The following is a 13,702-nucleotide window of genomic DNA, read 5'->3' as shown; positions in this document are numbered from 1 at the left end:
ATCTGGATTTCTTCTTTGGAAAAGTGTCTATTCATGTTTTCTGCCCATTTCTTCACTGGATTATTTGTTTTTCGGGTGTTGAGTTTGGTAAGTTCTTTATAGATTTTGGATACTAACCCTTTATCTGATATGTCATTTGCAAATATCTTTTCCCATTCTGTCAGTTGCCTTTTAGTTTTGTTGATTATTTCCTTTGCAGTGAAGCAGCTTTTTGTCTTTTTTTTTCCAATATATGAAATTTATTGTCAAATTGGTTTCCATACAACACCCAGTGCTCATCCCAAAAGGTGCCCTCCTCAATACCCATTACCCACCCTCCCCTCCTTCCCACCCCCCACCAACCCTCAGTTTGTTCTCAGTTTTTAAGAGTCTCTTATGCTTTGGCTCTCTCTCCCACTCTAACCTCTTTTTTTTCTTTTTCTTTTCCTTCCCCTCCCCCATGGGTTTCTGTTAAGTTTCTCAGGATCCACATAAGAGTGAGAACATATGGTATCTGTCTTTCTCTGTATGGATTATTTCACTTAGCATCACACTCTCCAGTTCCATCCACGTTGCTACAAAGGGCCATATTTCATTCTTTCTCATTGCCACGTAGTACTCCATTGTGTATATAAACCACAATTTCTTTATCCATTCATCAGTTGATGGACATTTAGGCTCTTTCCATAATTTGACTATTGTTGAGAGTGCTGCTATAAACATTGGGGTACAAGTGCCCCTATGCATCAGTACTCCTTTGGTAAATTCCTAGCAGTGCTATTGCTGGGTCATAGGGCAGGTCTATTTTTAATTTTTTGAGGAACCTCCACACTGTTTTCCAGAGTGGCTGCACCAATTTGCATTCCCACCAACAGTGCAAGAGGGTTCCCGTTTCTCCACATCCTCTCCAGCATCTATAGTCTCCTGATTTGTTCATTTTGGCCACTCTGACTGGCGTGAGGTGATATCTGAGTGTGGTTTTGATTTATATTTCCCTGATGAGGAGCAACGTTGAGCATCTTTCATGTGCCTGTTGGCCATCCAGATGTCTTCTTTAGAGAAGTGTCTATTCATGTTTTCTGCCCATTTCTTCACTGGATTATTTGTTTTTCGGGTGTGGAGTTTGGTGAGTTCTTTATAGATTTTGGATACTAACCCTTTATCTGATATGTCATTTGCAAATATCTTTTCCCATTCTGTCAGTTGCCTTTTAGTTTTGTTGATTATTTCCTTTGCAGTGAAGCAGCTTTTTATCTTGATGAGGTCCCAGTAATTCATTTTTGCTTCTAATTCCCTTACCTTTGGAAATATGTCAAGCAAGAAATTGCTGTGGCTGAGGTCAAAGAGGCTAGAGATTGGGTCTTTCTCCATCCTGTTCCACGGTTTTCCTCTCGTCCAGATACAGTCCTATGCTTCCCCAGCTTCTCTTTCTCTTCCCTTTGTCTCTCCGCAGAAGGGGATCCCTCCCCTCCTTGCCTACGCAGCCTGTTTTCTCTCTCCCACAGTCATATACCTATGGCCCACCAGCTTGTCCTGGTGGGTCCTTAGGGACGTCTCTGTCCCTCTGCAGCCCAGACTCTTGGAATTCAAAGTCCTTTGGCCTCAACACTTCTGTGTTTGAGGGACGAGGGAACTTCGGGTCCCCCTACTTCTCCACCATTGGCCCGTGAGTCCCACCTCTTCCTTTTGTATACTCAGTCTAATGCCTACCGTTCATTGCCGTGTATTGTCATTTTGGTGCAGCTGCTCTCCTTGTAGTCGAGAGATATTTCTCTATGTATGAATTTGCCCAAATTGTAAAGACAGAAACCAGCCCAAGGAGAGACAACATTCCAAAAACAGTGGAAAAGAGCTCTTAATGCTGGCACAGTTCATTCATTTACACTACCCCCTGGCTTCTGTGGGCCTCCAAGTGTGTGATTCTCTGTGCTGGATTGAACATATACCCAGCATGTAACTGGACTTTCACTACAAGAGAAACACCCATGAACTGTTGAGCATGTGCGTGTTTAAGGATGCAGGTAAAAACCTCCTGAGAAGGTTGATATTTGAAGATTGGGACAAAGAATAATCAAAAAAAAAAAAAGATGCCTTTGGCTGTCATTCAGAGGGAAAATATATTCAAATATGGAGGAGGCAGTGAGACATAGTAAGACAGGGGCACAAGGACAAAATTAGAGCCTGATGGTCCTGGGTTTTGGTCCTGGCTCTTGCTACTGCTTTAGGTGAGTCATTTCTTCCCTGAACTTCATTTTCTGCTTCATCTCCAAACAAGTGACACTGATACTGATCTTACAAAGTGATTACAAAAAGTAGAGGCAAGATATATGAAGTATTCAGGAGGGTGCTTGTCATACCTTGTACAACCTACTGTTATTATACTGCTTGTGTGGTTGGTTATTAGTACTACAGCTACTCACACTTAACTGTTTTTACTTGTCAGTAAGCACTTAGTATGTGCTAAGTACTTCACATGCATTTTTTTTCTTTATAATATCCAATAGAAATTGGAGCCCGTCCAGTTCATAGGTTAGCATTTCAAGTACTTAAATTCATCAAAGGGAACATAAATATTCAGGATTGAAAATGATCTCAGAATTTCTTACTCAATAATTCTAGTTGTTGGAATCTGTCCTAATGAACAGAGATACAGATTTACATATAGTAATGTTTTATGTAGTATTAATAACAGTAAAAAATGTTAGAAATACTCACATATGGAAAACATGGAAAGGAACTTAAAAGATTACACCAAAATGTTAATAAGAATTACCACAATTGTGGGATTATGATTAGTTTTTCTTTTCTTTACATGATTATATATTTTCTAGTTCATTTTCGATAATTTGCTTGCATTTTAGTATTGTGAATTTGTCCTTAAATAACTTAGTTTAGCCTCACATCATACACTTGAGTAATTTACATAGTCCCTCCCCATGTTTCCACCTTCCTTTCTGTAGCTTATGCTGATTATTAATTAAAAAGGTCTCAAACAGTCTCAGACCTGCTTCTCTGATTCTGCCTTGCACAGCACTACTGACTAGTTTTGTCCTTATTTCTTAGGGTGCTTTTTATGATCCTTAGTATCACTGCCTGGTCACCAACAGAGACTGAAAAAAAATTTTTTTTTAGCATTTGTTTATTTATTTTTGAGACAGAGAGAGACAGAGCATGAACGGGGGAGGGTCAGAGAGAGGGAGACACAGAATCTGAAACAGGCTCCAGGCTCTGAGCTGTCAGCACAGAGCCCGACGCAGGGCTCGAACTCACGGACTGCGAGATCATGACCTGAGCCAAAGTCAGTCGCTTAACCGACTGAGCCACCCAGGTGCCCTGAGACTGAAAATTTTTTAAGTCCCTCCGGGTGTTTGAGACTACCAGCAGGACAGGGGTGCCCTCCCAATGGGGCCTGGGTTCCTGTTTCTCTCCTTCATGAAGGGGTGCTGTCCAGTCCTCTACCCTTGCTTCTTGCAGGTGGGGTTGACCAGATGCCCCAGGAGTTTTGGGGGACACACTGGTGGAATCATCTGGAGCTTTTTGTGTCCAGATTCTTCTCCAGGAGAACAATCTGACTGGGCAGTTTTCCTTTCTTGGGATGATGAATTTGGGCACCAGAAAGGTGCCAGCACACAGATTGGGGGTGACTGAAATAGTTTATGTTAACAGGGACCCCACAAAAACATTTATCCCTACATGTCCTAGAGGTAGCTGTAATGATCCCTTAAGTGTTCTTCCCTTTTCTCAAGCACCTGAAGGGTGTTCAATATTTCTTCATTTAACCTCTGTCCTTCAGTATGCTGTTCATGCTGCTCTGGGCAAATACTTTGTCAGTGTTGTTCAGCGAGTGAGGATAGAAACCAACATAGCACTCCGTGCTGGAGCAGTATAGAAGATGAGATATAGGTGGAGCAAAGGAACCCTTTATAAGCTATATATTCTGTAGAAGGCCAGAAGGACATCAACTCTTGGGTGAAACTCACAAAATATTTTTGACTCAAATTTTAGTAAATGTGATTTCATTCTTAGGCATATTTTTCAGAATCACTAGGTATTTCTGAGGCATGTGGTAGTAGTTGAAAACTTTATATTTTAAACTTTGTTCCTGAATGACATGGATTATAGTTTATCTTTGAAGTACCAGAAATAAAGGAAAGGGAGAGGGGAGTGTCTTGGGTATAATTTTTGAAATGGGATCAAATCCCATCTCTCATTTCGTTTTCTGACCAATGTCGTAGCCATGTTTTCTCTCTTAAAGGTCCTTTTAGATTGTTGCATGATGCCCTCCAAAAGAGACAAGTCCTGCCAAGACTATTATGTAAGTTTGTTTTATCATGGTCATTGAAAGTTTATTATAATTCTTTAATGAATACTAAAAAAAAATGTTACTAGAGTTCCACAGTCTCGGAAGATGGTAATTACTGTCTTCATTTGTCATATGATTATATCCTCCGCTTGTGAGAGAATTTTTCCTTGGTTTCCCCCCAATATTTTAATTGTTTCTAATAGCATTATTTAAGGTTGTTTCTAGTCTTTGTATTTTTTTGGGTAGTACTAACCTGAAGAATGAAATTCCAAAGATCTGAGTGGCCTTTTGAGAATTCATCTTCTTCCATGACTGTGGGTTATAGAAGGTTACGTAACAGCCTTTCAGGATATTTTTTTTAATTAAGATGAAATAACAATCTACATTTCTTCAGACAAAATGACTCAATTTTATTTGAAATATTTAATTTTCAGAAGAATGGTAGACTTACGTATTTGATTTGTCAAGACCTGCTTTGGGGTGTATACTAGATTGTTAATGTTTTAAAAATTGTGTCTTCTACAGATTGAGTATAATTTCAGGTATCTTCAGTGTCCATTAGAATTTACCAAGAAAGTAACACCTGCACAGGATGTTACATATGAGCCTCTTACAACCCTCAACGTAAGTCCAGTGTTTTCACTATCTAGGTAGTTTCTACATGGGTTCTGTGTTTTGGTATGTTTCCAGGGAGGGGCCTGGAGAGAATTCCACATTTACAGTTTGATGTCTCTCTCTGCCATGTGTCCTAACCCTTTACTTTTTAGTGAAGAAAGCAGTCATTTTCCACGGATCCTTTACTTTAGTCCCCTTAAAGTTCTACACTCTTAATCACTTTAGTTCTAATGGTCATGTCAAACCTGCCTCATTCAAAATCCAATAAACCATGGACAACATAGGCTGACAGTCAGTGCTTACTCCCTGACTCCATCCATCTAAATATAGACCTATATATTTAAGAGTTTTCTCCATGCAAGCCACAGGAAAATGTAGGGGCGACATTTTGCAATCACAGATTCTAAGTTCAATCTAAGGGGATCCACGGTAAACTCTGACCTTTCAGAAGCTCTTTGATCCTTCTGGAGGAGTGATCCCAATCTGAAAGCAGGCCTAACATGCACAGTATGGACCCAAATTGCCCAAGAGACTTAAGACCAAACCAGCTCTTACTCCAAAGTGGATTTTACATTTCTAGCAGATGGGACAATAAAAGCCATGCAAGATGATCCACTGCAGTCTAAATCAGGGGTCTCCAACTCAAATACATAACTGCAGAGGGAAGACGTAACTGATGAGTGGGCTCTTCGTCTAAAGGGAGAGCAGCTAGCAGCATCAACAGATTGGTGCCATGTGGGAATGGCAGCCCAGCCCTGTACACACTGGCAACAAATTAACCCTGTTGCAAGCAAAAGAAAACCTATTTGAAAGTGATTTCCAAATTGTGGTCTAGGGTCTAGATCTGTGTTGTCTAATACAGTAAACGCTAGCCATGTGTGACTACTTAAAATTCAAAGTTTATTTCTTCATTTGCAGTACCCACATTGCAAGCGCTCAGTAGACTATGTGCCTTGTGGCTTTCATATTGAACAGCACAAATATAGGACATTTCCATCATTGCAGAAAGTTCTATTGGACAGCACTGGTCTAGACCAATTGGGAATTTTTATTCACTTTAAATGAATTCATTTCTCTACATGGGAGCCTTTGATAGAGACCATGGTACCAACCATCACCTTAAGTGATATCTAGAAGGCTTACTGAGTACTTGGAGTGGGAGGGATGCAGAGTCCTATGGATTTTATGCCCACAAGGTTGACAGTGGAAACTAACCTCACACTGGCTCTATGCAAAACATTTTAGCTCTGCTGGAGTATGTCATGTTTTGTAGTTGTTATTTTAGTTCAGACTGAATAACAAAGTCACCTAAAAGTAACTATACTATAGCTCTACTTAGAATTTTTGTGTGTGTATGTGGAGGTTTTTAAATTATAATTTGAAGAACAGGCAATACTTCTACCAGAGTTTGTTTCCACCAGCAGAATAAGGAGGAAATAAAACTTTGTAGCTTCTAAGAGGAAATAGGCTTTGTATACTATAGACTCAGAATAATTTATATGACACAGGTGTGCTTGAATAAATACACCTCACTTAGTGGTTGACTTTTGGCATAATTGAATAATGCCTTAATAACATAACAAATCTGTCATTATATCTGAGCTGAGTGGGGTTCTTCTGGAAGGAGAGCTGGTCTGCAATAGGAAATTATTGTGCACAGAAGTCTGAGAGACTGGATGGACCTGTCAGTGCTTAGATTCAGGCAAGACAGAAACCAGTCCCTTGGGCCACTCCCTGAACAATTAGAACATTCCACATATCGCTTTCCTCTTCAGGTGGAAGCCAGGAGTTGGGGATTTTCTCTTGATCTCATTGTTCTGTGTTGGGAGAGAACAAGTAAATGCCATGAATATTCCTACTGTTTTTGATGTGGTTCTTCTTGGGTACAGGTTCACTTGGGGTACAGGAACCTCTTAACTGGTTTCTGTATTTCTCACAAAGGCAATTGGTCCAGGTATTAAGTTGTGATATGTCTTGTGTCCATGGGTATAGATGGTCCAGGATTTCCTATTCCACCATCTTGCTGATGTCACTTCCTCTGTGTATTTCTTGAATAATTAAAAATTGTTTTTAAAATAGATACTAGTAGTTCCTAATGATTCATTAAAACTTAATCCACAAGCTAATTTAATGACTATGTGTACTCTACTATTTAAAATCCTTCTAGAGAGATAAGCCTGAGTTTCTTCAAGGAAAGAATGAGTGTAGCTCTTGCTCGTTTATTTTTAATATCCTTTCCAGTTGTAACTTTGTGTAAGATTAAAGTGCTTATTCTATCTCAACTGGTAAGAAATTGAAAGAGACAAAATGAATCAAGTAAGTGCATTTATATAAAATGGTTCTAGCTTGTGGTTTTTTAAAAACACATTCCTGATATAATTTTTGATCTTTCAAATTTTCATAAAGTGTTACTTTTATAATATTAAAGTTATAAAACCAGCAAACAAAAAACTTAGTTTGTACTTAATAGTTTAATATTTATTTTTATTATTCTCAGGCAATGGTACAACATAACCGCATAGAGCTTCTCAATCATCCTGTATGTAAAGAATATTTACTTATGAAATGGTGGGTATTAAGCAGCATGTATGTATGTATGTATGTATGTATTTTTTTTTAAGTTTATTTTTGAAAGAGAGAGCAAGCGAGCAAGTAGGGGAGAGGCAGAGAGAAAATCCCAAGCAGGCTCTGCACTGTCAGCATGGAGCCTGATGTGGGGCTTGAACCCAGGAACCATGCGATCATGACGTGATCTAAAATCAACAGTGAGATACTTAATCACCTGAGCCATCCAGGTGCTCCAAGTAGTATTTCTTTTTAATAATTTAAAGTCTCTTAAATAATATGTTTTTGATTTTTTTAAGTTTATTGATTTATTTTGAGAGAGAGTGATGTGGGGCAGGGGGGAATCCCCTGTCTGCACTGTCAGAGCAGAGTCCTACACGGGGCTCAAACCTGTGAACCGTGATGTGATGTGAGATCATGATGAGAGCCAAAACCAAGGGTTGGACACCTAACCAACTGAGCTACCCAGATGCCCCTGGACTTTTTTATATTAATGTGTTACACTTTGAAAAAGAAATGTGTCGAAGGCAAATGTTTTGGTATTAAGAATGCTGATGTTGTTTATTTTTGACATTAAATGAAATATTTAGGAGGTAGAAACCCTTGTGTGAGATATGAAGCAGCATTCCTGGGCCTTGCAGTTTAGTGGACAGTGAAGTGAGAGGGGTACCTGGGAAGAGCAATCAACGTGGAAGTCAGAAAATATGAGCTAAAGTCTCTGTTCTTCCGTTAATTGGTGAGATATTTTAAGTAAGTCATGATTTCCTGGGAAGTTGAGATTCTTTTCTGAAAATGAAAAAAGGTGAATTTGAAGATCTTGGTTCTAAAGTTCAATGAATTTACCAAATAGATTTCTGAGAGAGATTATAACTACCTTTTCCACAGGCTATCTTAAGTAAATATTTTTTGTTGAGATTGTGATTTATTTTTGTAGGTTGGCTTATGGGTTTAGAGCCCATATTATGAACCTAGGATCTTACTGTCTTGGTCTCCTGCCTATGACCTTTCTTGTTGTCAGTATAAAGCCAGGTATGGCTTTCAACTCAACTGGAATCATCAATGAAACTAGTGATCATTCAGAAATATTAGACACCAAGGTATTTTTGATTGGTCATCATATTTCAAATTTTTAAAATAAAAGATTATTACAAGTGTGTTTTTTTCCTCAGAAATGCTAACCTCATAGTAAATCTGAAACATTAAGGCTTTTATTATTATGGACTGTACGATTCATATGTGAACAATTTTTCCTAAGATCTTTTGTGAAATGCGAGGGAATATAAATAATTTGGTCAATAAATGAGTTTGTAAATTAATTTAAAGGAATTGACATATGAGATAGTAGCTTTAATACTGAAGTATATACTACTTTAAAATATGTCTACAATAAAGCAGATTTATGGCTGTCTGGGATTTTAGGAAGAGGGGGTCATTCTTAGTGGATGCATGGCTTCTGTTTGGGAGTGATAGAAAAAAAGTTATAGAGCTAGATGATAGATGGTGGCGATGGTTGCATAATATAGTAAATGTACTTCATGCCACAGAATTATACATTTTGAAATGTAAATGTACGTGTAAAATGTAAAACTTTTAAAATGGTAAATTTTATGTTATGTGTATTTTACCATAGTAAAACAAATTTTACATAGGTCTACAGATTCATACTCTTTTAGAGTTCATTTGGTGATTTTTGAACCTCTTAGGACATTATGAAATGAGTATGTGTCTTTATATTGGTATCACAGTAATTTTCTGTTTAAAGCAAATATAACGGTACATAGAAATGAAGCAGAAGAAAATAAAATATTTAATAGTGGAAATTATGCAAAAGCAAAAATGTTTTATTTGCTATCTTTCATAACTGTGTTTTACACATTTTTGTTTCAGAATTCCTATTCTATAAAAGTTTGTATGATTTTAGTTTTTTTATCAAGTATATTTGGATATTGCAAAGAAGTGGTCCAAATTTTCCAACAGGTACGTGATACATTTTATATCTCTAAAGTTGCAAATATTTTAATATGCAGAACATAAATTGCTAAATTATTATTGAACAATATATGTCAGAATAAAATCACATAACTTGACCAATGTGTAGATTGGCAGTACCAAACATAAACTTTTGAAACATAGAAATCACATGATTTTAGACAAGATTCTTGCATCAGATGGTGCCTATTTGATAAATCTGAAGTAGAGATGTTCTAGTTCTACTAGTCTGTGTGAGTCTGTCTACAAATGAACTTATGAATGACTTTTCTGTATTTTCTCAATCAGTTTGATATTTTGCTAACATGATAGCTGGATTTTGAATTAGGTACGTTTGAATATAACTATTTATAAAGAACTTACTTGGCCCATGGTTCCATTTCAAATGGGTCTTTTAATTCCTTTCTTAATAAGAATGCTTTTCTTTATTGGATAAAATTCTCAAGTTATAATAAAAATTTGGGAACTTTTTATAGCATAATTTTTACTTCATACATTTAAATGGATGAACCAAGTTCAGATCAGACTCAAGAATTATGTGAATTATCTACAGGTCCTTGCTTTGGTTAATAAATGGCATCAATCTTTTATTTAAAGTCTTTTATTATTCATTTTTTTGTATTTTTGTGAATGTTATTTTTATAAGATATGTAACTTTTATAAGTACCTCATTTTATGTGAAAATTTACTTTTATATAAGCACATTGATACCTGCCTTAAAGAATGTCAATGACCATTACAATGCTTTGCATTTGTTTGGTACTATATATTTGCAAGTGTGTGTGTCTGTATATAGTTTCAGTAGATTGTCACAATTCTGAGAGTTAGACTGTATTGTTCCATTGTAGTTTGAATGATTTAGGGCATATTATTTAATCTCATCATAATTCTCATTTTTTATAGATTATACTCTAAATTGAACTATAAAGTTATATGATTTCTCTAACAGACTTGGTCTCCACATTTTTTAATTGATACTGAAATTGTCACCTCTACAGAAAATTTGATGTCCAAAACTTGAAATTTTTAATGATAGGAAATGACATCAAATTGTTATGGCAATTAAGTCTTAGCATAGGTCTCAAACCTCCTTAGAAGAAGCTTTAGTTCATTTGTATCCTGAGAAATCTATATGCATGTCCTTACACAGGCATAAAGGAATCACTAAACCAACCTGCAGCTCCCCAGGACTTTCCTTAAGAAGGAATGGACTCAGAGAAAGCCCACAAAGTTGTAGAATTTACTTAGGCATCAGATTCCCAAAGTGCCAATTCAACAGAAGAAATTGGGCCACCTTCAACACTGGTCCGTACCCAGGGCTGAGTGTAGTCCAGGATGGCAGAAGCTGGCTCCTTGGTCCTAAACCTGTCCAACTGCAATGCCAGACAGTTGTTGCTACTGGTCAACATTATATATATACATATACATACATATGTATATGTATATATATATGTGTGTGTGTATATATATATATATATACACACACACACACACACGTATTTATATCTATATGCACATGTATACATATACATATATATAAAATCATCCATAAGATGCTAGGTCCTGGTCTCTACATGTGGTAATTCTGAATTCTTTTTAACCCCAGAAAAGGAATTACATCTTGGATAATGCCAATGGAGCTGAATGGATTATCTACACAACAAGTATCATTTTTGTGTCACCCTTATTCATTGGTATACCAGCTTATGTGCAGTGGCAATGTGGAGCGATTGCTATATACTTCTACTGGATGAACTTCTTACTGTATCTCCAAAGGTAAAGCCAGCTTGAATGATTTCTGTATCCCTTAGACATTTTTAATATTAAAAGAATAACTGTTTTAAGTACCATATTTATAATTGGCTTATTCCTTTTCCAATTGTTTTAGACTGTGGAGGTACTTTAATATGTATTAAGGAAAAGGGGAGGGAGGTTTGGAGTTCAGAGTATAGACCAGGATTTTTCAACCTTGGCACTACTGAAATTTGGGGCCAGATAATTTTTTGTTGTGGGGGGCTGTCCTGTGCATTGTAAAATGTTTAACAGCAGCCCTGGCCTCTATCCACTAGATGACCAGTAGAACCCCCCCTCCCCACCATGTGACAACAAAAAGTGTATCCAGATATTGCCAAATATCTTCTGAGTGGCAACATTACTCCAGGTCAAGACAAATCTAGATTAAATGGGGGGAGTAAATGGGAATAAAAGTATTGGCTATTCTTGGTTTTACTTGGTATTATTTGCTAAGCATTTACTTTAGATTAAAACAATCAAAATAAAGTGATAGGTATGGGGAATAATAGCGATTTAGGAGAAGAAAATAAGTTTAAAGAATCTAATTCTAGAGGGGGAACAAAGGGCAAAGCTCTCCTACCTCCCATACTTATTTCACATATCTTAACATTTACCTCTAGTTATTGTAAAGATAACTTGTAATCGCTTGTGGTATATAAAAGAAGATGAAGGGCTAAGTAACTTTCCCAGGATCTCAACTAGTAAGTCAAGATGTAAGCACTTTTACCCGTCTTTCCAACCCCAGGGACAATGCTTTCCCTACCATATTTTCTGTATGTCATGAAGGACATGGTACAGTGGGAAGAGCAGTGGTCTGGACATCAAGAGGCTTCAGGGCAAGTCTAGGTACTGTCATTCCTTTGGCTTTGTCATCAGTGACGTTACCAAGTTACTAGACAACTCTTGGGAGCTAAGTTTCTGAGACCTCTGAAGTCCTTTGCAGCTTTAAACTCTTGTGATTCCCCCTTTAACAAGTTGTCTTTGCCAAAGGAAATGTCCACATTGGTGGCTGGATGGCACACCCATTATCTACCCAAACATTTCACAATGTTGGTTGCTGGGAAAGAAAAAAGAAACCTCAGGAGGTCATGAGGATGGTGAATAAACCATACGCAGGCGCCCTTCAGGTACATGAGCTCATGTAGAGTCTCCACTGGCTGCATCACCCATCTCACCTCTCAGATCCATTTATCAAGCTTTGGTAGCACTTTCTTTGATACTGGGAAGATTTTTCTCTCCTCCTTTGTGTGAAGTAATGCCTAGTGGTCAAGTTGTAGGACAAAGATCAATGTTAACAAGAAGGAAGAAGCAGCAAAGCTGTTTAGTGAACAGTTTGAAAGTAAGATGACTATTCATGAATTCTGTCTCCTTTTTGAAAGCGTGACTCACCTGTGAAACCTAGTACCTAATGCATGATAAATATAGACATTGAATGAAATACAGTTTGGCCAGAAAAGTGAATATATAATTTTTAAATATGCCTAGATTTGAAAATTGTGGAATTTTCATCGTTATGTTGGAGGTAATTATGAAAACTCTGTTGAGGTCTACAGTCGTGTTTGTCTTCCTACTTTTGGCTTTTGGCCTCAGTTTCTACGTCCTCCTGAGTATACAGGTGAGGCACTTACATCAGTACTTGATTCTGTTGCTGTGAATATTGGGAATACATATTTATACTTAAATCTGAATGGCCTAGAAAATTTATAGTAATAGGACTTTATCTTTTTGTCTGATAAAATAGCCTTCAAATGATTTTTATCGCAGCCCTACCTCATGACTTTTTCCCATTGTCAAAAAGTTTAAATATAATGCATGAGTATTTGTTATATGTGTAGAAAAGATATTCTTGATGACTTTATCACCAATTTATTAGTAGTTCTTATCATTAGCCATAGTCCTGTGATTTAAAAGAGTATTTTAAATATGATTTTTATCATTTTACTCTCCAGAAAACATTTTTTCATTGTACACGTTTTGCATTGCATTTTTACCTTACCATCTTTTCTCAGGATGCTTTCAGCTCTCCATTGCTTTCTATAATCCAGACCTTCAGCATGATGCTAGGAGATATTAATTACCGCGATGCCTTCCTAGAACCGTTTTTGAGAAATGAATTGGTATATCCAGTTCTGTCTTTTGCACAGCTTATTGCCTTCACAATGTTTGTCCCAATTGTGCTCATGAATTTACTTGTAAGTAATTTATCCTTGTGTTTTCTGTTTGTTGATCATTTGGGGCATTTGACAATGATCATTATTTTTAGCTTCCTTAATCTTCCTCCATGAAAGGAATTAGGGATTATTGGAAAATCCACTCATTCAACATTTATTTAGTACCAGACACAGCATAAAGCCCAGGGGATGCCAAGATGCATTCACTTGGCAGATACTTATGAATAATCTAGACACTGATCCAGGTGCTGGGAAACAGTGGTGAATAGACCTATATACCCTGTCC

The 13,702-nt window shown here is 37.1% G+C and overlaps 1 protein-coding gene across 1 annotated transcript in view; it reads left to right on the top strand.

Annotated features, from left to right (window-relative positions):
- The window catches only part of TRPA1 (transient receptor potential cation channel subfamily A member 1), a 54,556-nt gene that overhangs the window by 30,946 nt on the left and 9,908 nt on the right, over positions 1-13,702 (top strand). Inside the window, exons 16-23 of the mRNA XM_047074024.1 lie at positions 4,235-4,294; positions 4,808-4,906; positions 7,395-7,465; positions 8,397-8,559; positions 9,350-9,439; positions 11,058-11,227; positions 12,731-12,860; positions 13,255-13,437. Coding sequence (XP_046929980.1) covers positions 4,235-4,294; positions 4,808-4,906; positions 7,395-7,465; positions 8,397-8,559; positions 9,350-9,439; positions 11,058-11,227; positions 12,731-12,860; positions 13,255-13,437 — 966 coding nt within the window. The remainder of the gene's footprint in view (positions 1-4,234; positions 4,295-4,807; positions 4,907-7,394; positions 7,466-8,396; positions 8,560-9,349; positions 9,440-11,057; positions 11,228-12,730; positions 12,861-13,254; positions 13,438-13,702) is intronic.

The sequence above is a fragment of the Lynx rufus genome, unplaced genomic scaffold (assembly GCF_022079265.1).
Source record: "Lynx rufus isolate CCGP_SWC_20201006 ecotype Redwood Valley unplaced genomic scaffold, mLynRuf1.p SCAF_12, whole genome shotgun sequence".
Lineage (NCBI taxonomy): Eukaryota > Metazoa > Chordata > Mammalia > Carnivora > Felidae > Lynx > Lynx rufus.
Note: the sequence above shows the minus strand (reverse complement) of the source record. Positions and strands in the feature narration are given on the sequence as shown.